The 23,061-nt window shown below is 38.8% G+C and overlaps 1 protein-coding gene across 2 annotated transcripts; it reads left to right on the forward strand.

The window, feature by feature from the left end:
- Nucleotides 1-1,204: 1,204 nt before the first annotated feature.
- Nucleotides 1,205-22,027, forward strand: lpcat3 (lysophosphatidylcholine acyltransferase 3). Of its 2 annotated transcripts, none has more exons than XM_084727282.1 (13): nucleotides 1,205-1,372; nucleotides 4,802-4,909; nucleotides 7,369-7,475; nucleotides 8,573-8,666; nucleotides 8,899-8,936; nucleotides 10,499-10,677; nucleotides 10,829-10,937; nucleotides 11,041-11,127; nucleotides 12,255-12,418; nucleotides 15,832-15,979; nucleotides 16,898-17,053; nucleotides 20,156-20,281; nucleotides 20,405-22,027. In XM_084727282.1, the coding sequence occupies exons 1-12, from the start codon at nucleotides 1,288-1,290 to the stop codon at nucleotides 20,273-20,275; spliced, it is 1,395 nt and encodes a 464-aa protein (XP_084583408.1). In that variant the 5' UTR covers nucleotides 1,205-1,287; the 3' UTR covers nucleotides 20,276-20,281; nucleotides 20,405-22,027. The 2 variants fall into 2 exon arrangements, with proteins under 2 accessions (XP_084583408.1, XP_084583407.1); XM_084727281.1 differs by having other exon boundaries at nucleotides 1,207-1,372; nucleotides 20,156-20,299.
- The last annotated feature ends 1,034 nt before the right edge of the window (nucleotides 22,028-23,061 follow it).

Here is a 23,061-nt window from a genome sequence, read left to right on the forward strand (position 1 = left end):
TCTGAAAAAAAACCTGTAAACTATAGCAAAAATATGTGATAGAATAAAGTAGCAAACAAAATGTCCCCTTGAATTGTAGTGGAGTAGCACTATTTTCAGTTAAGTTCAATTTCATGATTATACTAATTTAAAAATATGTCTCAGTACAAGGCCTATTGATAAATGGCAGTATCATAAAGCAAAAAAAAATTATATGCTCACACAAAATCTGTTTTTATGTATAACTTAAAAAAAATGTATTAAGTTTATGTACGTTTTGTATCATTTATCTATTTTATTCATAAGTATGTCTATGTACACCTGTTTGACATAATTAATTATGAATGTATTTTCAAAGAAAATATATGTTTTAGTAGATAATAAATGAATATGTAAGTAAAATAAAGATGAGAGAACAGAATACAAGTGTGATTTAAGTCGACACGAATCCTTCAATGCACATATAATGACAATGGGCCTTTTAGTTAAGTAGGGGACATTTTGTGTCCAGCAGTATAACTTAATTATTTTAATTAATAACAAATGTTATTTAATTAATATATGTATTAAGCTATATAAATAAAATAAAATAAATATAAATATCAAATTAAAAAATATTTATTGGAAGCAGAGGGTATTGTTAATCAGGGTCTAGAGGAGAATCCTTTATTTGCGAAGCTCTCGCGAGATTTGTGAGCGATTTTCTTCATTGCGAATCTTGTACAACTAATTATAATGTTAAAATGAAATGACGTGACAACGCTGTTGTTAAGATTTGAGTTGGTTTAGCAATTAAAAAAAATGCTTGGTTAGGGTTAGGAAAAGATAATTATTTGGGTTAAAATTATCACTATCGCGAGATCTTTCGCCGGTCTACGGTTCTCTTCTGGACAGGAACGTCTTTGATCATTTTTAGCTTGTTCCTGCGTGTCGCCACATGGGGGCACACTTAGACCACTATATTATTACTTTTACATCTAATAGAGGGTTAATTCTCACACACTATAATGTACTAGTTAACTGGTTTGCTAGCGAGGCCTGTATCGTTTTAGGGTGTGCTGCTTACAGATAGCCTACCTCTCAGCTCATATATCCTATCTCTAGCTACATGCTGTGAATACCAATAAAAGTGTGGACCAGATATGTAGGAGGGGAGGAGAAGTGGGAGGAGAATCACACAGTTTAACTCTTGAAGGAGGCCGAACCGCGAAGGGCCTTTAAAAGCGGAGCGTGTGCGTGGGGATGTCTGCCGTGAATCACTAGAGTTCACTGAACCGTAGCGGAGAGACGTTTCCGCCCACAAGAAAGATGGCGGCTCCCTTGCTGGAGAGTCTGTCGGAGTCCTTAGGATCCCCGGAGCCAGCGGTTCGACTAATTTTATCAATTTTAATCGGTGAGTTTCGCCCCGCGCTTCAGTTACGGGTATTCTGGTAGCTATGGCGACATGACATGGATCCCGGTGTCAGGATTGGAGTGCCGAACAGCACTAACCGCTCTGTGTAACTGTTAACGTTACACTCACTGCTAACATAACGCTCAGCCAGTACAAACTGTGACACATAGCTACAGGCTGCAGACCAGTTGTTTTGGTCTTCTGCTCTGCAGCTAGCTAGATATTTTACCCAAACCTACACGCTGACTTCCTAAAAGCGTGTGAATAAACGGCTGACACCTTTGACACGATTGTGTTTCCTTGTAAAACATCACCACCAACGGCTAACCTGTGACAGTTGACTGTCATGCAGGTGGTCTTGCGTGGAGTGAGGATGTGGCTAACGTTAATATGCTGCCGTGCCAAATGTTGTCAGCCAGAAACTCTCCCCCTTTAGTGAATTTACTGACTAATTATTGGACTATCTGACAACCTAGACAAAAGGGGTCATCTGAGATTGGCAGTTACAAAACGCAGAGAGCAACCAAAACACGCCCTCCTACAGCTCGATGAAATTGTTTGCTGGCAGTTGGATTAACGTTAGCATAATTGCATGAGAATGCTGTTGGGGGGAAAATAGTAGCCCCCGTGTTGTTGGCGGGGAGGAGAAATGAGCAAAGCCTGCCAAAATATGACCCCCCAACCCCTTTATTTTCCACTCAGTTGAGCAGAGATGAGACAGACTTAGACGGGGTTAAAGTATCGGAACTACTGACTATAAATAAAAATATATGTCCGTGGATCAAGGCCTTAATTCGATGTGGCTTTTCATTAAAGTGCAGAAGTTTACAACTTGGACTTGCTCTGCTGTTTAACTGAAGATTGTAGTGCCACGTTAGAAGCACAGGGTCGATGTGTCAGGGGTGTGTGTAGTGGTGGTGGTGGGGAGGTCGACCTCCATGCTGTCCTCTCTGAACTTTGTTCTGACACATGGACACGTCCGTGTTTTCTCACACAACACACCGAACGCGGCCACTCATATCAGACTTTGACTGACTAATGCCTGGAAACCGTACACTCTGTATGTTGTACGCTTTTAGTCGCAGTGTTGCTTAATGAGTCTTGCATAACATGGCAGCCATATAGTGACTGCCGTTCAGTGTAAGGGCAGAGCAGAGCTGAAAATATCTGGTGGTTTTGACAGTTTCCTCTGCTATACGCAGGCAAATATAATCTAGGCTTTGGTTAGCCTACTGCTTTGCAAGAGCAACTACACAGTAAAGCACTGTGTGGAACTTGATATTCAATATTAGCTCCATAGTTGTACTGTGTATCTACAATCTGCTGAAAATGCAACACCACAGACTCAAATAAGTTTCAAAGGAAGCTTGTAAGGCTCTGCAGCCAAGTGACTCAGATGATTAGCCCTGCAGCGGCTCTACTTGACTTATTGGATTGCAACAGTTTTTAAAGGATAAGACTGGTGTTACTCTATATACTCCTCCAATATCCACAAATCCCATGGGAAAGCGGCAGCAACAACAACAACAACAACAACAACAACAACAACAACGTGTTTATGTTAGGGCTGAGCAGAACATTTTTATCACAGTAAAATGTTTCAGGTGAAAAAAGGTTCTATTTAACCACATTATTTTGAATTTAACCAATTTATTCTGAATTATACTACTTTCGTTTGTCAAGACACACAGGTACTAGACATAGTAGCTTAAAAAAACTAAAAACTGGTGCGCTGAGCCGCACTTTTTATTAACAATTTCCTAACCATTTGCACAATTTAACACTCTGTGCTGTTTCTGATGTTGTGTCACATGTCGATCTTGCAGCAATACACCTGTTAACTGATTGGCTGCTTGTATGTCACTCATAGCGCGCTCCATTATCGAGGGATATGATAGGCTGTTCATAAGCCACGGCATATTCATTATGTGCTTTCATGAAGGTTTGCATTTATGTGAAACTATTGAACATTCTAATAAATAATTTTCTTATTTCTATCGATAAAATGTCTATTGTCGATACAGAAGATTATTAATTATTATAAAATGTTAAAATACATTTGTTTGGATGCACTTTGCTTAACTGAGCTTTCTAAAAACATCACGCTCAAACTTTGAAACAAATATGACACAATCGCTTACATGACGGAAGAAATACATGACAGACCACAACATGACTCAGTTATGCAATAATGCTGCTTCTTTTAGTTAAACTTTTTCACACGTAGGGAGTTTTAGCAGTATTTTTCGATTGCTCAGCACCATTCAAACATTCAAAAAGGGCTGAAAATGACTCAACACTGCTGACCTGATGCCCGCACCGGCACATGCTGCTCATCTGTGTTACTCATGACACAAATCTCTTAACGATTAGCTAAGCATTTATGTGATATTTTTTTGCTGATGGATCGTATTGGGTTATACTTTTTTCATTTTTGACAACTGATCCAGTGATTTTTGGCCAGTGTTGGGCCAATGCAGAGTATCAGATCAGCAGATTCTAAATATCCACTAGGAACATAAATCATAAGTTTAATCCCAATACAATATTATATTGATTCTTTAGACAATGATACAGTGTTTGCCGATATCATGAAGTTTGCCACCGTACAATTAAAATTCAATTCAATTCAGGGGTTTGTGATCAATATCAGACGGTATCATTTGACTCTTATGACTGAACTCTTGCAAACATTTGTGACAAAGACATGCCATGCTAATTTCAAAATCCAGGGCTATCTTAAAAATAATGATATCAGTATTTGTTATTTTCACTTTGCATCAATCACATGGGATCATTGAACACTGGATGATATATCAGTCCAGATCAATATATCGTTACACCCCTAATATCAACAGATTATAGATGTTTGTTAGCTCCTGGAAGGATAAAGGTGCAGAGACTTCTCATCCAATCAGAAAGAGTTAACTCTTTGGCCTCACAGGTAGGCTATAGTTTACTGTAGATTACATTCACTCTCAATTTATTTTTTCAAAAGAGTCAGAACTACAGAATTATATCATTATTAATTTTTACAAATATATTTATAATGTTTACATTTCAGATATCTACATACAATTCAGTTAGTACATTAATTATGTTGTGATGAGTCAAAATGTGAATATGAACGAGCCAAACTGAACTGGCTGACTCTCTTAAAATAATTTTTACCATGATCACCGGTGACTGTTTGTCCTTTCGGTAGCTGGGCAGTTATCTTTCTCCTTGAGATGACAGATTTGCTGCAACGCACAGAGCAATGGTACTTATGTGCTGCTGTGTGTGTGTGTGTGTGTGTGTGACGTTTTTACCACAAGGTCAATGTTGTTAATATCAGGAGGTGTCAACAATGGCTCACTAAGCTGATATGACGACACGTACTTATGCTCATTATGCAACTTTTTTTTGTCCTCTCTGTTTCTCCTGCAGGGTATCCCTGTGCTCTGGTGTACCGGCGGTTCTTGTTCTACCAGCCTCCAGCAGTTATACACTTGTTCCACACGTTCTCTGGACTCGCTCTAGCAGCATTCAACTTTGGTGAGATGAAGAGGGCGTGTGCTATTATTTACTTGAAATTTTATAATAATATAAAAGCACCATTCATGTTAAGCTGTGTTCCATAAGCACACCTCAGTTTTAAATAATCTCTTGGCAAGGTCCTAGTTTTCTGAGTTTCCTTCTTTGAAGTTAGTTGTGTGAATAATCAAAATCCATTTTATGTGCCCTTGAAGTCTAGCAAACATGTCAGATGCATTTTCTTCTTCATGAAGCATTTGTATAGCCGGGTTTTTGAACGTTTTGAATTATTCTTTGTGGTGCATTGCTGCATTTCTCATGTGGGCATGAGACAAACAAAATGGGGACCCACTCAGTACAAAGCTTCTCAAAAGTGCTGCAAGCGGTCATGAAGTCCAGAGGGTATCTTTTGCTTTAAAGGTCTAACTTTTACATTGTTGTTTACATTGTTTTTGTTTTTTTGCTGCTTTTACATTGAACGTTAGAACCAGCTGCAACTGCAGTGTTAGTGTGCTTAGTGGTAGATTGAAACACACTTCCCAAATAATTTTTGACACAGCGAACATCTAATTCACTTGACTGATCAGTTGTTTCCGCTCCAAGAGACGAAGAAGAGGCTGTTTCTGCTGTATTGAATATTGCTGGCATGAAAACCTTCTTCTATGAGGTTTATTCCTGGTTTTCTTTATGGTTTGCAATCTCTTATTATTATTTTGTTTATTACCGTCAAGCGTAACGTAGTCTATTCCGCCAGTCTCTGACAAAACTATGATTTGTGTAGCTGAGGTTTGCTTCAAACCAGTTGATAGACTTGCTATCACTTCAAAAGTTAGCTTCAGATATGCTTGACAGTTCCATCGGTCTCCATCAGTGTTTTGCAAGTCAAAAGTTATTCTCAATTCAAAAGTTTACACAAGTCTTAAATTTAGTTGTGAGTCCTAATCAAGTTATTATCCGACTTTTACCAAATTTAATACCATTTCAAATGTTTAAACAGTTTAAACAGAACATATTTAATGAAAACTATAACATCTACCAGGAACAGCAACAACAGAACTCATTTGTTTTGGAACATAATGGCAGAGGGATGTCTAGTTGAAGATCAACTCCTTTGCATGTAGATGAATCATCAACTATTGTTGAGTCATTTCTGGGTTTACAAGGAAGTAAATGCACTGATCTTTAACAAACCAAGTCAACAGGTATGGCAAGTGTAGATTTACGTTCAGTGTTTTTTTTTTTTTTTTTGCATGCTGCCGAGACTCTTCACGTGTGCTTTAATAAACAGTTCACAGAGTACAGGACTGCAACTAGCAGTTACTTTCATAATCGATTAATCTGCAGATTCTTCTCTCGCTTAGTTCCGATTAGTTGTTTAGTCTTTGAAATTTTAGAAAATGATGAAAAATGGACTTCCAAGTTCCAAGAGCCCAATGTGATTTTTTTTCCCCCAGACTGCTTGTTATGTCCAACCAAGTCTAAAACCCAAAGATATTCAACTTCGAGCTTAAGCTTGAAGATTAATAATTTTCTTAGCAAAAATGCCAAACATTTTCTCGTTTCAGCTTCTTTCTTTTTCTTCCTCCTGCTTGTTTTGCCTCGTATGATAGTAAACTGAATGTCTTTGAGAAAACAGTGACTGTTATAAAGTACCACAAGGAAATCTACTCAAACAAAACTCAAATTTCAAAGAAAAACACAATTAAATCAATTAATCTGCCATTTGTTTAGCTTAATCGTTAGCTGCAGAGGCCTAAGAAAACCAGCAAATATTCACATTTGAGAAGCTGAAACCACTGTATTTTTGACAGCTTGCTTTAAAATGATAGTTACTGATTATCAAAACATCTTCGGATAAATTTCCTGTCAAAAGCTACAATGACTAATATCATCATCATCATGATTCTCCAAATCCGTGATTCAATTGACTTTTGATTTTAAGGTCTCGATTAAATGAGATTCTTAAATTTAAGCTTATTTTTGCGCATTGGCTATGCATTCGTAAAAGGAACGAATCTTGATTTGATCACACATTCTGGCTTTAATTTTGATTATTGAAACTGAACGCTGTACAGTAAAGTATATTTTGCCAAATAAAGATAAGATGTAGTAATACAGATAGGATTAATGGATGGAGCTTCTTCATGAATGAGGACGGCATGCTTGAGTAAACACACACTGCTAACATGGATCTCTTTCTCTTTCCTTTTTTTTTTCTGTTGTGGCTGCACTTGGATTTTACAGCAGGTCTGTTGCTTTATCTTTCTCCTTGTGGAATACATTTTTTCTTCCAACCCTCTTTGAAAGCTCATTTCAAGTTGGATGTTTATCATGGATTTATGCCTTTGCTGTCCTTTCTCCGTCTCTGCCGATACCGAACTGTGCAGGAAAATTGCTGTTGTCATGTCCACTCCTACAGGTCACACTTGACTGCACTCACCATCATCCCCACCCCCCCCCTCTGTCCGTCTCTTTCCCAGGCTCTCAGATCTATCACTCCGCAGTATGCATCTTTGTCCAATTCCTGATGCTGAGGCTCATGGGAAGGACGGTAACAACTGTCCTGAGCAGTTTTACTTTTCAAATGGTGAGGTGTTCCAGTCTTCCCTGTCCCCTTGCATCCAGGCTTACTTTATTATAGGCATTAGCTCCCTTTTGTCCACTGTCAGACTTTTACTGCAGTGGTGCAGGTGCTGCTGGTAGTTCGTCTGCTCAGTCTCATATCTGATTTCTTCATCTGCATTCTGCAGTTTCCTTTAATTGCTTCGTTAATGCCTATACACTGTTTAGCCCGTGTAAAAGGGGCCACTTATAATCAATAATCTTTTGTCACATGCTTCCTGTGGGAATGCTGGAGCCTACATTTTTGCATGCTGTTGCATTTACTGTTCACACGTTAAGAAATACAGCAATGAATCCAAGTTAAAAAGAAATATGCCCACTTCAGAAGTTCTGATTTACCTTTTTTTAAAGGGATAGTTCAGATTTTTTGATGTAAGGTTGTATGAGGTACTTATCGATAGTCAGTTTATTAGCTACGATAGATGGCGGTCAGCATGCCTCGTAACTATACCTCAGTTTTATGCAGAGAGGAGTACAAGCACAGAAGCAAAGCATGTACTGCTGTGGACAGGGTCAACAGCAAAAGGTATTTTAGCCACTTATAAAGCCCCCCTTTAAAAAATCAGTGTAACTTTAACTGTATGCTATATTTAGTAGATTTTCCTCACTATACTGTGCTGCCAGATGGAGTTTTCTTACAGGAAACTACTGTTAAATAGGCCACATTGCTTTTTTTCTAACCAAACTCCTTTGGCAAAATCAGTAATTTTACCATGTAGAACACTGGAGTTGCTGATCTACAGCTGCCTTGTTCTGTTACTTTGTTTGACCTATTGTAACTAAGTAGACCTTTTTCCTCCCCTTTTGCTTCTCCAAACTGGTGGTGTGCCAACCACTATCTACTGCAGCTCGTACACCGACTATCGGTACCTCATACACAGCAACATTAAATTATCCATACTGTCCCTTTAACAGCACACTTCCTCTGATTTTTTTGGCGTTCTTTTGTTTTCATTAGTTCCTCCCGAAGTTTTCTGTCATATAGAAGTGTCACAAACATTTGATAATACAGAAATTGACTCACTGAATGTCTTTCAATCGTCTCGTTCTGTCTTACTGTAGCTATACCTGCTGGCAGGGTATTACTACACAGCGACGGAGGAGTATGACATCAAATGGACTATGCCTCATTGTGTCCTCACACTCAAACTTGTTGGTGAGTCAACTGTAGTTCTTCTTACACTCCTCTGTTTTCAGGCCGATGTTGTCTCACTGTGTTTCCTGTTTCTGTTGTTGCAATCTTTCCTCTGTGTTCTGGTGAACGATTAACACACTGATAAACTGCCGACATGGCCTGTGCATGCTTTAAGGTGTTCATTCAATTGATCATGACAGCGTTAGTCACCCTAACATAGTTTCTGACACCAGTTGCATTTTTCTGATTACAGGTCTGTCATTTGATTACTATGACGGCGGGAAGGAACCAGTGAGTTGGTTGATCTCTCTCTCTCTTGCTTTTGCCTGCTTGATCATTCTTCAAAACGTCGATGTTATCAGTGTTGCAATGTTGTTGGTTTGAATTTTGCTCAGTGTTCATCTCTGTTAGTTCCTCTAATTGTCATCTGTTGCTTCATTTTTCATTCTGTCGTGCTTAAAAGAGATGAAGATTTTTGATTGAAAGAACAGTTTTCACCACCAACAAGCAGATAATCACTATGAACAAATGCACAGCAGGAACATCTGAGATTCAAGAAACATATTGTAATTGTGCAAGCACAATGAAATTGCAATTATGCCATCCTCAGAGAGGGTGCTGTATTAATAATAAACTTTATGACTATAGCTCCTTTTTAAAAGCAGAGTTACTAGGTGCTTCACAAAATATAGATACAGAGAAATAAAACCACAATTCAAAAGAACATTATACACTGGAAATGTAATAAAAACGGGGAGATAAAACAAAGTATAAAAGAAAAACACAACAACACAATTTTTTAGAAGCTTTGTGGCAGTTTGTTTCTTAATGTTGGTGCTAAAACAGTCAAAGCAAGACGTCCTTTTGTTTTAAGATTCATACATATATGAATATAAAATAAAATCAGCAATATAAAGTATAAAATACATTTACAAATACAAAGTACAGTGGCTCAAACAAAAACCATAAGAGAAATGTGATCTGTGTACATACATTGCTGTGTCTTTTGCTTAAAGATTACTTTTTATTATTGATTAATCTGATTATTAGTATTTTCTCAATTAATCAATAAATTGTTAGGGTTACAACACAATATAACATTATGAAAAGCTCATTAAAATTTCCCAGAAAGCAGGATGCATGTGAGGTTTGAGTTCAAAACTCAAAGATATTAGATTTACTATCATAGAAAGCTGCGTATATTCACATTTGAGAAGTTGAAACCAGAGTTTGGGTATTTTTACTGTAAAAAAAATTATCAAAGTTTATGTAGGAGATTGAATAAATAGCTATGTTGGCATGGAAGAAATAACTATTACCATAAATTAACAGTGTGTGGGAGCAGAGTTTTGTTACTCTGACTCAAAGAGAGACCATAACATATTAGACGCCACCACAAAGTTTTCCTAAACAAGGCTTTACTGCGAAGAAAACAATATTAATTTAGGTTATTTTGTTCCAGCATTTCTGTCTGTTGACCAGCTCATGTGCAATATGCTTGGCTCCTTTGTAGTACAGCTAGCATATTTGTGACAGCTTTTAAATGTTCCATCTGTTGCTTTATTCCACTTTTATTCTAATGGATGTTTGTGCTTGTGCTTTTCTTCCTGTTGTATCTTTTTTATTAGTTTACAGCCTGCAGTTAAAGTTCAGTATTTAGTGCAGTCATATTGAGTTTGTGGGTAAATTTTAAAAGCATCCTTTGTAACTAAAGGTCATCACATTGCTTTTTCAGATGCCTTCTCTGTACACTTCTGTTCTATGCCTCCACTCCCTTCAACCCTATTTCCTGTTGTGCTTCTTCTATGTTATTTTTTTTATCATCTTTTTCTTTTCACTTCTTTAAATTCCAGTCCCAGCTGAGTGCAGACCAGAAGGTTGCAGCCCTGCCGTCTGTGCCCTCTCTGCTCGAGGTGTACGGCTTCTCCTACTTCTACGGAGGCTTCCTGGTGGGGCCCCAGTTTACGCTGCGCAGCTACCAGAAGCTGGTGGCCAGGGAGCTCACCGACTGCCCCGGAGAGCCTCCAAACAGGTAAAAGAGTGAGCGATGAGATGAAAAATGACCTGAAAGACTACGCTTACTCTATGGAGATATAATTAAAGAACTGCTCAGTGTCAGAGCCATGCACTAAACATCATTACCTTCCCTTCTCCCATCCTCATCTTGTTCCTTTCCCTTCCAGTGTTGTACCGGCCATGAAGAGGTTTGCTCTAGGTTTTCTCTGCCTGGTGATATATGCAATATTTAGCCCCTATTACCCAGACGGCTACTACTTAACAGATGAGTATGAGGTGAGAATGACAATACTTTTAAAAATAATCACTGTGTATTCTTTTCAAGGTTTCAGGATGTCTTTGTTGTTGTCTGAAATGTGAAACTGCGTCCTTTCCACAGGCTCAGCCCTTCTGGTATCGCTGTGTGTTTATCCTTCTATGGGCTAAAATCATTTTGTATAAATATGTCAGCTGTTGGGTTATAGCGGTAAGTAGCTTCTTTATCTACAAATATTAGCATGAAATTTGTTTGAAAAAGTGGAGTTGAGCCTTGTTGGAACAGCCGACTGATTTGATACCCAAAATAAACCTCATTCACAGGCAGCTGTATTTACATACAGTACAGTATCTACACTCTGAGAAAGAAAGGTGCTGACTAGAACTATGAAGGGTTCTAAGGCTTTTCCCCATAAGAGAAAAGGTAGAAATCTTTCAAGGGGGGTCTACCTAGAACCCTACATAAACACACCTGTTTGGTGTAATGGTTCCACCCAGAACCCTCTTTATCCAGAACATTTCCACCTTTTAAGGGTGCCAGCAAGAACCCACAAAGGGGCTCCTACCAAAACCTTTATATTCCAAGGGTTTAATCTAGAACACATCCAAGCTCTTTTCCACCAAAATAGCTCTGGTTCTTGAAATTATTCCATTCAAGATCGGAAACCTTGGTGCTATCTAGTGAACCAGCCTGTTTTTCTACCAGTTTTGGGTGGAACCATTGTGATCAAGGGCGTCGTCAACAGGTATCAACTGCACAATGTACAGCAACCTGTAGAATATGACACGCCCACTTTGGTTCCCAAGGCAAACCTGCCTCTTTTTTTTTTTTTTTGGTTCCTGCAGAGAACTTTCCTGAACCAATTTATTTTTTGGTGGAAATGCTCTGAATGGTTCGAAATTTGTTAATTCTTGAACCGGAACAGGCCCGGTTCCGTGTTGATTGGGAAAAGGCCATGAAAGGCTCTACAGAGAACTCATTTATGGCGTAATGGTTCCACCCAGAGTCCTCTCTGGGGGTTGTATCCAAAGAACCCTTGATGAACCCTTTATTCAAAAAAGCATTCCTCAGAAGCAAACCCTAGCCCTTCAGGAAGAACCATTTTGGAACCCTTATTTCTAAGAGTGTAGCTTTGCTATGAGAGGGCAGAAACAGTAAAACACTGCCCTTTTCATACCTTTGCATAAGCTCATACCTGCTTGATCACTTTTTTTCACGGTACATTCTGATCAGCCCAGATAAACAGGCGCAGTCCCAGTTTATCTGGTTCTTGTGCTGCATGTAAGATCCCACCATACAGCACATGATGAGACTGACGTGTGTTTTGTGTGTTACAGGAGGGTGTATGTATATTAGCCGGACTAGGCTACAATGGTGTAGTGGATGGAAAGCACCGGTGGGATGCCTGTGCTAACATGAAGGTGTGGCTCTTTGAAACCACGCCGCTCTTTGGAGGAACCATTGCTTCCTTCAACATCAACACAAACGCCTGGGCTGCCAGGTGAGTGGGGAGCCTGAAATCAGTGACACTCTCTAGCTTGTATTCAAAGTTCCGCCGTAAAAGTTAAATATTTGCTTAAGACGATAACAGAAGGCTATGACAGTTCAATCCAATATGCATATGTGGCATTGCCTCACAAAGGAGTAGTAGCCTGGTGTAACACACCGAGGCCTGAGAGGAGTTTAAAGGGATACTTTAGGTTAACTGATGTGGGGTTATATGAGGTATTGATAGTTGTATTAGAAGTGCTTTATCTACAGCAGTGTTTCCCAATCCTGGTCCTCAGGGCCCACTGTCCTGCATGTTTTAGATGTTTCTCTGCTCCAACACACCTGATTCAAGTGATCAGGTTGTTATCAGGCTTCTGCAGAGGTTTGGGAAAAACTGATCTACAGTATTAGTTATACTGTAGTTTTAGTTTATTAGATAGGGACAGACACAGTATACATAGACAAGCTGTAAAGTGCTATCCGATCTCTCTGATTTGTAATTTTGTTGTTGTTGTTGTTGTTGTTGTTGTTGTTGTTGGTTTTTTTTTTTTTTTAAATAGGATCTCTTTAGCCCAACTGGGATATTCTTCAAAGAATCCTTGCCATAAAAAGATCACTTTAATAGAAACAAACAAAAAATCGATTATTTGTACAAGCAGAACACTTGTGCCAACATACAAAATAACACCAAAACACTGAACCACAATATTTTGAATATTTTCACCGCTTTATTTTGCTGTCTGACAGCAAACTGCTGTTATATAACCCAAATATTGCTCTGTTCAACCCAACCAAACTCCATAGGCAAAATCAGTAATTTTACCTCACAGAACATGGGAGTTGCTGCTCTACCACGACCTATATCTGTTATTTTGTTTATGTTATTGTGTGACTTCGGTGAATCCGAACTAATGTTTTAAAACACCTAAGTTGCACAATAAGACATAAACTAATATATCACAGCAGTGGGAGATCAGCAACTCCAATGTTCTGCCAGGTAAAATGACTGATTTTGCCTATGGAGTTTGGTTTGTTTGTAGAAAGACATACTTATCTAATATAACAGTAGTTTTCCATCAAAAAAGGATGTCTGACAGCAAACGAAGCAATGAAAATATTCGAAATATATCACACAGTTTAGCTGATAATGAATTTTGTTTTTTTTAAGTGGCTAAAATACCTTTTGTTGCCGACCCTGACCACAGCAGTACATTGCGTAGTTTCTGTGCTGTTACTCCTCTCTGCTTCTTCAAACCGGGGCTGTGCAGAACACTGGATTATTTGAGGTACTTATCTATAGTCAGTATATTAGCTACAGTAGACAAACTATCCCTTTAAAAGTTTTCACTTTCCAGAGTATTAAAATCAGTTTTCCAGCAGGAGAATGTGACATCATTTGATGCTGACCACAGTGAGCAAAGCAATTTATTGAACATACAGTTTATTACATGGTCCATTTCAGTTGAATGCATTAGCTACCTAAGCTCACTTTTACTTTCTATTATCTAAAACTGTATGAGACACACAGAGAGTGGAGGAGGAGGGGGAAGTGACACCTTTCTAAAACTGGAAATAAAAATTCTAACTAATAAGAAGTTTACTTATAGATGGAATTATATTGTAAAGTTGGTCGACGGAAAGCCTTCATGCCCTTGGTAGATAAAATACAGACGTGACTCTGAAAATGCTCCCATTGTTTGACCTACAAAGAAAAATCTATTTATAGTCACATATGCACAGCTTCTGACTTATGATCCTCTCAGCACACATTTACGCAGTTTAAATGGGTTAAGTTATGTTTTTCTCAGCTTTCTTCGTCTGGGAAGCCTGTCTGGATAGAATTATAATCATGCACGCATTTTATGACGCATTTAAATTCATACGACATACAGTAAGAAAGAAACCGTGCTTACCTAATTAGTATGAGGAGGACAATGTTTGATATATGGAGACGCTCCTTAAGGGGTCGGTGTGCTTCAAACGCCCCAGCTCTGTCTGAAATATCGTTTACAGCCATTCCAAGAGGCCACATTCAAAGGCGGGGTGAGAAGTCAACTGTCTACAAAGAATTGTACAATTCACAGTCTCTCCTCAAGGGCAATCATAGTGCTGCAGTCGGTTGTACACACAAAAACCGGCAGAAGTATGTCTGTGAAGCATGAAAAGAAGGAGCGTGTGAGAGAAGCTCTAGGCAAATCCTGCTTACGTTCTCACCCCTGCACCTGGCCAGTCGCTGCGCAAAGACAAAGTGCTTGTTAGGGGCTGGAACAGCGACGGGTTGGGCAAATGCCAGAAAGGCCTCTCCACCACTGTTAGCTGAAAGTGAAAAATGTGCAAAAACAATAGATTTATTAGTGACGGAGAAAGAATTAATATGCACTATGGCTGTGTATTGTTATGTACTATGGTTTAAAGGGATATTTCGGATTCCATAGGTGAAAACAATAATTTTACCTCACAGAACATGGAAGTTGCTGCTCTACCACAGTCTTGATCTGTGAGTTTGCTTGTGTTATTGTGTGACTTTGTGTTAACGTGTGACTTCGGTGAATGCGAAATGTCCCTTTAAAACACCAAACAAGCCAGCAGATCGAGGCAGCGGTAGAGCAGCAACTGTAATGCGCTCTGCTGGGTAAAATTACTGATTTTACTTATGGAGTCTGGTTGGTTTGGAGAGTGATATTTGGCTTATATAACAGTGTTTTCCCATCAGAAATAGCTGTCTCCTCCAATCTTGGGACATGTCAATCACCACCTACTGTAGGTTCAAATAACCCAAACCACCCCTTTAATGTTAAACATATGTATTTGTGCTGAATGTGCCTTTAGTGGGAGCATGTCATGTCATATAACATAGGGCTATGAAATTGTTGTCGGCATATGTCAGCGACAAGTAATGTGTGTTGTTTGAGTGTGTGTGAGCTTTTTATGTTGCGTTAGGGCGGGGTTGGTGTTGGTTTTGAAAATAGAGCTGGTCTCTTACAAATGCCAGGACTTTTTTTTTTTTTTATCTCAGTCTGTCACTGAGCTAGAAGCAGGGCTTTTAAACAGCAGTACTTCATGTTCTTATTTGTCTGACTCTGCTCTCGAGAGTGAATGCTGCACCTCGTCTCCAGTGTGCGTAAGGAAAAAAAAAAACCCTGATTTGAAAACATAATGTGTGTGCACTTGTCTTAGATATTTTGACACAGAGTCTGGGCCAGCATTGAATTGATGAGCACCCTTGTAAAGGATGCAAAGTTGTTGAAATGTTTTAATATAACCTCAGTTGCTATGCAACAACAACTCTCAGGTAAGAGAGTGCCTGCCATGTAGGCAGTGATAGCTGATGCATTAAGCTTTTCTGACAGCCCTTATCCACATTTTTGGTCAAAAAGAGGTGAACCATTAATCTTGTTTTTCTCTCGCTTTTTTTTCCCCAAGACATGTCTTCAAGCGGTTGAAGTTCTTGGGCAACAAAACCTTGTCTCATGTGACCACACTCCTCTTTCTGACGATTTGGCACGGCCTTCACTCCGGGTATATCCTGTGCTTCTCCATGGAGTTCTTCATCATCACTGTAGAGAGACAGGTATGACAAAGTTACAGGGCAGAGCATCACTAATATATTTTCATATTTTGGAAAAAACAAACAAACAGGACTCTTTATGCATTTTTAGTAAGTTATGCATTGGACACAAACGCAGAAAGTCTTCCATCACTTCAAATTGGTCATTAATACCCCTGATGAAAATGGCTAGCTGAGCGTTGTCTGTTTTGTTTGTGCTTTTATCAAGAGCCAAATTATGTTTTCATTTCAAGTGTGTATGAAGGGGTTGTTTGTTTGTTTTTTTCAATTATTTTTTTCTAGTTGTTTCATACTAATTCAGTTGTGTGTGCCAAATTTATATTTTTGACATCATGATGCCCCGGGTTACCAGTTTGAGACATAAGGGATACTGTACAGTTATTTCACCATAATGACCTGCTCACCGTACATTATCAAATTTATTACATGGCTACTCACTTAAAAAGTCAGTCATTTGACAAAAAATGTAATTCAAAGTGATTTAATTATATAAAAATTATATCATTGCTCCGCCAGTGTCTATGATCAGAACTGTGTCCTTAGCAATGATCTACAACTGACCAATCAGAATCAAGTATTTAACAAAGCTGTGTAATAACTAAAGATAAGTATGTGCAGGAAGCTTGAACCATCCACCATTTGAGCAGGTAGTAAATTTGTTGTTGTATTGTGTTTATTTTCTTGATAAAAATGATCTTGCTTTGTCTTCATTGTACAAACCCATTCTTTACTTTTTAACAGGAGACAGTCTCTTGTTATTAAATAGAATAACACTATTGATCAAATGCTTCTCACTGCTGAATGTACTTGTAATTAAATATCGACTACAGTCACAATTCAGCACCAGTTTATTATATAACCATTCTGTTAGTGTATTACTATAACTCCTGTTGTTTGTTTGTGTGTGTGTGTGTGTGACAGGCCCTGGCGCTGGTGAGGGACAGTCCCGTGCTGACAAAGGTGGCCAACAGCGCATTGTACCCTCTCATCTATGTAGTCCAGCAGTTTATCCACTGGCTCTTCATGGGCTACCCTCTGGTGCCATTCTGCCTCTTCACCTATGACAAATGGCTCAAGGTAACTCACAGCTCTCAGAGACCTCACGGTTCAGAGAATAAATATGTTTGCTCACACTTGCAAGCTTTGGGTGTCATATACATATATATATGTATAGGTTTGAGGCAACAGGGGAGAGGACCCAAACACAGACCACATAGTCTGAATTACCTGGCGTTCAGAGTGAAAACACTGCGTTAAGATAATACATAGAGACTGGGGCCTTTTTCATCAAATTTTGCAATTTTCAAGCTTTGATTTGCAAAATGAGATCATTTTGACACGTTTAACTAATCCAAACACCATGCTTACTACCCACATAAGAGCATAAAGAGCCCTTTAGAATCACAATTTATCTGCAGTTAGGGAGCAACAGTCATTTGTGAAACAGCCAGCATTTGCAGTCTGTGTGCAATAATAAGTGCTCACAAGTCACTTCAGTGTAACAAGCCCCGGTTTCACTAATAGATCCACATTTTTGAGGGCTTATCAAATACCAAAACACCGCACAGCTGTTTATAATACCATGAGAGGATATTTCACAACTCAACAATCAGTTTACATTTCATCATGTCAGATCAAGTCAGTTTTATTTATATAGCACAAACTCACAAATTTGCCTCGGGGCTTTAAAATCAATCCTCTGTCCTTGATTCAAATAAGAAAACACAATAAAAAAAAACTTTTAATTGGGTGAAAAAAAATGCAAGGAACCTCAATAAAATCAACAGAGGATGTGCAATAATGCGTGTACAGAATAACTCAAGTAGCAACAGTGAAATTATGGCTATTACTATTAAATTACTGTGGTGTATTTTGTCAGGTACTGTTGTCATCATAAATACAGTGTTGATATCACAAAGTAATCTACCAGGAATGTGCACCTGCAAGCGCTGCTTTGTTGTCGACATTGTTTTTGCTGTAACACTTTGTCGTGTCAGTAAAAAAATAATTAGGAGACAGTGTTTTCTTCATGCAAAGCTGTTGTCTTTCCGAACACGTAAAGGCGGCAACAACATGAGAATCTTAAACATGGTCAAAAAGGTAACAGTCAGGTTTTCAGCAATGGGTGGAACGGCGTGTCATGCGAGTCACTGACACATTGTTCTGAGTGGGGAAGCGGCTGGTATTTGTACACTGGGGCTTTAGTGATGGACATGTGTGATCTGACAGGGGAATGTGTGACAGGTATGCAGAGAGTAGCAGGGTCAGGTGATTGACAAAGGTGTGAAAACTCTCTGATAGCAGCTGGTGGGGGCAGAGACAGAGCAGGTATCGCCAGAAACACTGGTTTTGAATTTTTCAAATGTATTTTTTTGGTGCTTTAAGCATCACAGGACTTGTGCGGGACTTGGCCCTATTATATTAGAGAGAAGGGTTAAACAATTCTGACACTCTACAGCTTTTATAATGCATTTGTTCTTCACAAAAGATCCAATAAAGAATTTCACCGCAGATCAGAAAAAAACATTTTTACAGTATTTTACTGCATCAGATTTTTCCATGTCATTCCTTCTGGCTGGACCACAACAGAGGGGGTTTGCCCCGTAAACACAAACTCCTCTTCCTCTGACCCATCGGCCACGGCCTCTTACACTGCTTCCTAACTGGAGGCGAGGCGAGGCGAGTGAACATCAGTTTGTTTTCAGTTTTTTTGTTTTTGTTTTTTTTTTAATGAGGACGTCCTAACCTGCTCCATGCAACAGTGAACAGGCTTCTGTGAAAAAGTTTCGGTTAAAATCAACACTGACATCCTTGAAGTTTCCGTTTCCACTCATCAAAGTGGTCAGCGGGGAGGAGGAGAGGCTATAATTAACGAGGTTAGGAAGCGGCACATCTTACATGATCCAAAGCAGCCTTTTTAAGAGATTACCCTCAAAAAGCACAGGTTTCAGAAGGACGGGGGGCTGTCAGGAGTTTCAAGTAAGAAAACTGACACCCAGAGGTGGGAAGTAATAAAGTACAAGCACTTTGTTACTGTACCTTTAGTAGATTTTTCAGGTATCTGTACTTGAGTATAGACATTTTTCTTTATTCTCTACATTTTAACACAAATATCTGTTTTTTTCCTACTCCTTACATTTTCAAAACAAGCTTGTCAGTTGATACATGTGAGGGACATTATTATTCTTATTTAGCATCGTTGCACATCGGCTTCTCAACATGTTGACCGATTTGACCCGAAATTGACAGGACAGTGAGACAGAAAAGACGATTCCTTGGCGTCTTCATTAGTGTATAAAGTGGACAAAGAGATAACGCCATAACAAGACAAAAACAACATAAAAGACATACCACAACGAGACAGAGAGGGAGACATGACTGCAGGGAAAGGTTGAGGCTCACTTAGCTTTGCACAGAAACGGCACGTAGAAATATCCTTCAGAGGGAGACTTTTTTACTTTAATACAGCTTTTTCACCTTTACTTGAAAAGTAAAGAGATTAAGTCAGTACTTTTACTTTAACATAAATATCTGTACCTCTGTTTGAGTAAAGACTGTGTGGACTTTTACCACCTCTGCTGACCCGCAACTATAGAAACAAGGCTGACTTAAAAAATCACCTTACTTAAGAATAAATAACTGACACTGAACTTACTCATCTGCAGAGGGAGAAATAAGAGGCGCCGTTGCAAAATCACTGGTATTATATACAGACATGTTTTTTTTGCCCTCTGTCCACTTGAGTTCACTTGCTCGCTTCCAGTTCAGAAGCAGTGTTACTCTCCTTATGTGCCTTTGGCCTCTTTGATCCCTGCAAGCAGCAGCAGCAGCACAGAGGATGCATCTTTTTATAGATGTTTGAGGACTGATTGCTGATTGAAGAGTTGAGGAAAGAAGTTTCACGCAGAATTCACCTGCATGATTATGAATTTCTAATGCCCCTAACAGCTGTGAATGAATGTTTTCTTTTTGTTTAACACAGTTAATCCAATTCAGTTTGGGTTGTTTTCCTTGAGATCTTTGTTAACCGCATCGAAAAAGGGTGTGAAAAATATGTAAGACGAATAAAAAAGTGATAACAAGGGAAGCAAGACTTCTGAAGTGCTAACAGAGTGATGATCCCAGTTTCAATCATCCTGTCTCAGCAATCGAGGAAAACCGACTGTTTTTGTTTTTCAGGTGTATTCGTCCATCTATTTCTGTGGACACGTGTTCTTCCTCGTAGCCTTTTTAATCATACCATACCTCCGTAAGGCGCTGGTGCCTAAGAAAGAACGGAGCCAGATGAAGCAGGATTAAAACTTGGTACTAAGACATGGCATGGTAAACGAGCGCACAACACTTTCAGCCAATAAACGTTTTCATGGAGGCAAATTACAAGCTGTGAACAAAGTTCTAGTGTTTAAAAATTTCTGTTTTTCCTTCCAGGTCCGTCTAAGGCTGAATATCCACTGAAGGGAACTGTGACTTTCAAGGAGCAGAATGGAAATATTTTAAGGCCTTTAGTAATATATATATATATATACATATATATATATGTCCATGTAAAAATAAATTTCTATATATTTTTGTGTTTTAAATGGGAGGGTGTTTTTATAAACATTTGGAGAAATGTTTACAGGAAATGACCATCGTGCCACATGGGGTAATTGTGAGCCAATCAGGGGCTATTTCCTGTTTGTTCTGTTTTTCTTTTCTTCTTTTTTCTTTTTTTTTTTTTTTTTGAAAGAAATGTTGGACTTGTAGAACTTGAGAGACTTACATGCTGTCAACACAGAATTGCACTCACCAGTCACGGGTTCAGAGTCTGTCATTGGCTCCAGTGTGCGTGTGTGTGTGTGTGCGTGCGTGCGTGTGTGTGTGTGTGTGTGTGTGAGTGTTTTGATTTTTTTTTTTTTTTCGTTTTGTTTTGTTTCATTTCTCTGTCTCACGTCTGGCACCCACATTTAGCTGCAGCAGCGAGTCGTCACAGGAGATTTAAGCACAGGGTCGGCGTATGTGGCTCTTTCTAACGTAATAATACGACATACAGCTTTCTGCAAAACACAGATGATGATAATGATATTAATAATAATAATAATCGGGGGGGTTGTTTCTTGAAAATGGCTGCCAGTGGTTATACAAGCACTGTAAATCACACACTGAACACTAACCCCCAACTCAAAATGGCCTTGTATTAATGAATGTTTTTACAGTACATTTGTTTTGGTTTTAATTTGATTTGTGATGAACAAAAAAAAAAAAACACTTGATTTTATAGAGTTTTAACAGCTTTTATGGAAAATTTTGTAGCTTTGGATAAGATTTCATGAAAAGAATTTGCATTGTTCTCCTGCCTTTCCTCATTTGATGTTGCTGGGTTTTTTTTCTTGCTGTGTTTATCCTTTTCTTCTTCCTCTGTTCAAGTCAACGCCACCACTTCTCCTCCTCCTTCGTCGTGGGCCTTCGTTCAAGCCCGACCCTCAGCTCTGAAATACATAGAAACACTTCAGAAGGAGATTTGCACACTGCCCAAACATATGGTCACTACAATTCATCATTTTGGTTCATTAAATTTGCTGTTTTTGGATCGAGAAATCGACTCGTTTTGAACTGGGAGCAAAACAAACAAAATCCACTTTTGTGTTCCACCTATGGCCTGTTTTTCTGTTTCTAACAGCAGGTGGTGGTTTAAAACGAGTGTGAAGTAGAAGCTTCCCATCCCACTGTGGGAATGCCTCTTTATTTTGTTTAATTTTCTCTTTTTTGGGGGTGGGTTGGGGGGCTGGCTCGTCTGATCCACGGCATGCTGGAGGAAGGCCCAGCACTGCTGCGGCTGATGCTAACACAAACACATGGAGAGGACGAACCTCACTGTAGCAACAGCCCCAGATTTTAGTAATATTTATACATGACATGGTGATTATTAATTGATGTGAATTGCTATTTCAAGAGACTACTTTTTTGCCTTATTCCTACCAAATGTACAAAGGAAAAGAAAACCTGGGATGGAGTGGAGGGAGGGATTTTCAAATACAGTTTTATAATGTTCATTAAAATGCTGCATTTCAAGCAAGGATACTGTAGTTATTGTGTGTGTGTCCCATTCAGGGTTGGTACACTTAAGTACTGTACTACAAAGGGACACTGTCTCTTTCAGTCTGGGTGGACGCCTACAAAGGATCCCTTTACACGTCTGTGTCGAGGGGCTCGCTGTCTCACAAGCCGACCATGACTGTCATCATTTTATAAAGTTTAATTTTTCCAGATTACATTTCAGAATAAAAAAGTATTTCAGACTAGTTCTACCTGCTATCAGCGCAGCAGTAATAATGATCTAATACTGTAGTAGTATAACTGCAGTGGCATTGTGAGTACTTTTTCTTGATACTTAAAGTACATTTTTCCAGTCATAGGGAGAGGTAGGGTAGATCTGGGGCAGTTGTAACACTCAATTTCTCCAATCAGAAACAAGAGAGAGTGATGACAGTTACTCTGCGCATGTTCAGTGTGACTCTCTCTGCCTGTGGAACAGCAGCAAGTTTTGTTTTTTGTTTTTTGTTTTTTGTTTTTTTACGCTGTTTAAAGTTTATATGACTGCAAATTTAAACATGAAGTTTACCTCTTAGTTATCAGTTAAACATCAACATGCTATGCTAATTTAGGTGTTGCTAGCTAGCATACAAGACTTTATCATGGCTGCAAGATCAGGGGCAATAGATCTTTTTCTCAGCAGCCATGTTGATACGAAACAGCAGGTAAACACAGGTGCTAACAGTGATACTAATTAAAGTCACATTCCATTTAGTTTAGCATAGCCTTTCCAGTGATCTAACATGCATAATAACAGCGCCCTGACTGTTTGACCTGAATGTCATCACTACATAATTACTTAATAATTAAAGTCTAGTAATCACTTGAATAGTTGTCTCATCTTCTGCGAAAACATAAATAGACTTTTGCTTTGAATTCACACGGTGTCTGACATCTAAAAGAATTTAAACCATATACAAAGAAGAAGTAATGTAATTTCTCTGAGGCTTTTATCTGAGGTACAGTGGGTTAATATGACTTATTTTTTTCAGTGTTGCAACTGATGCTGACCA

The sequence above is a fragment of the Lutjanus erythropterus genome, chromosome 9 (assembly GCF_056507025.1).
Source record: "Lutjanus erythropterus isolate fLutEry1 chromosome 9, fLutEry1.hap2, whole genome shotgun sequence".
NCBI classification, from domain to species: Eukaryota; Metazoa; Chordata; class Actinopteri; order Lutjaniformes; family Lutjanidae; genus Lutjanus; species Lutjanus erythropterus.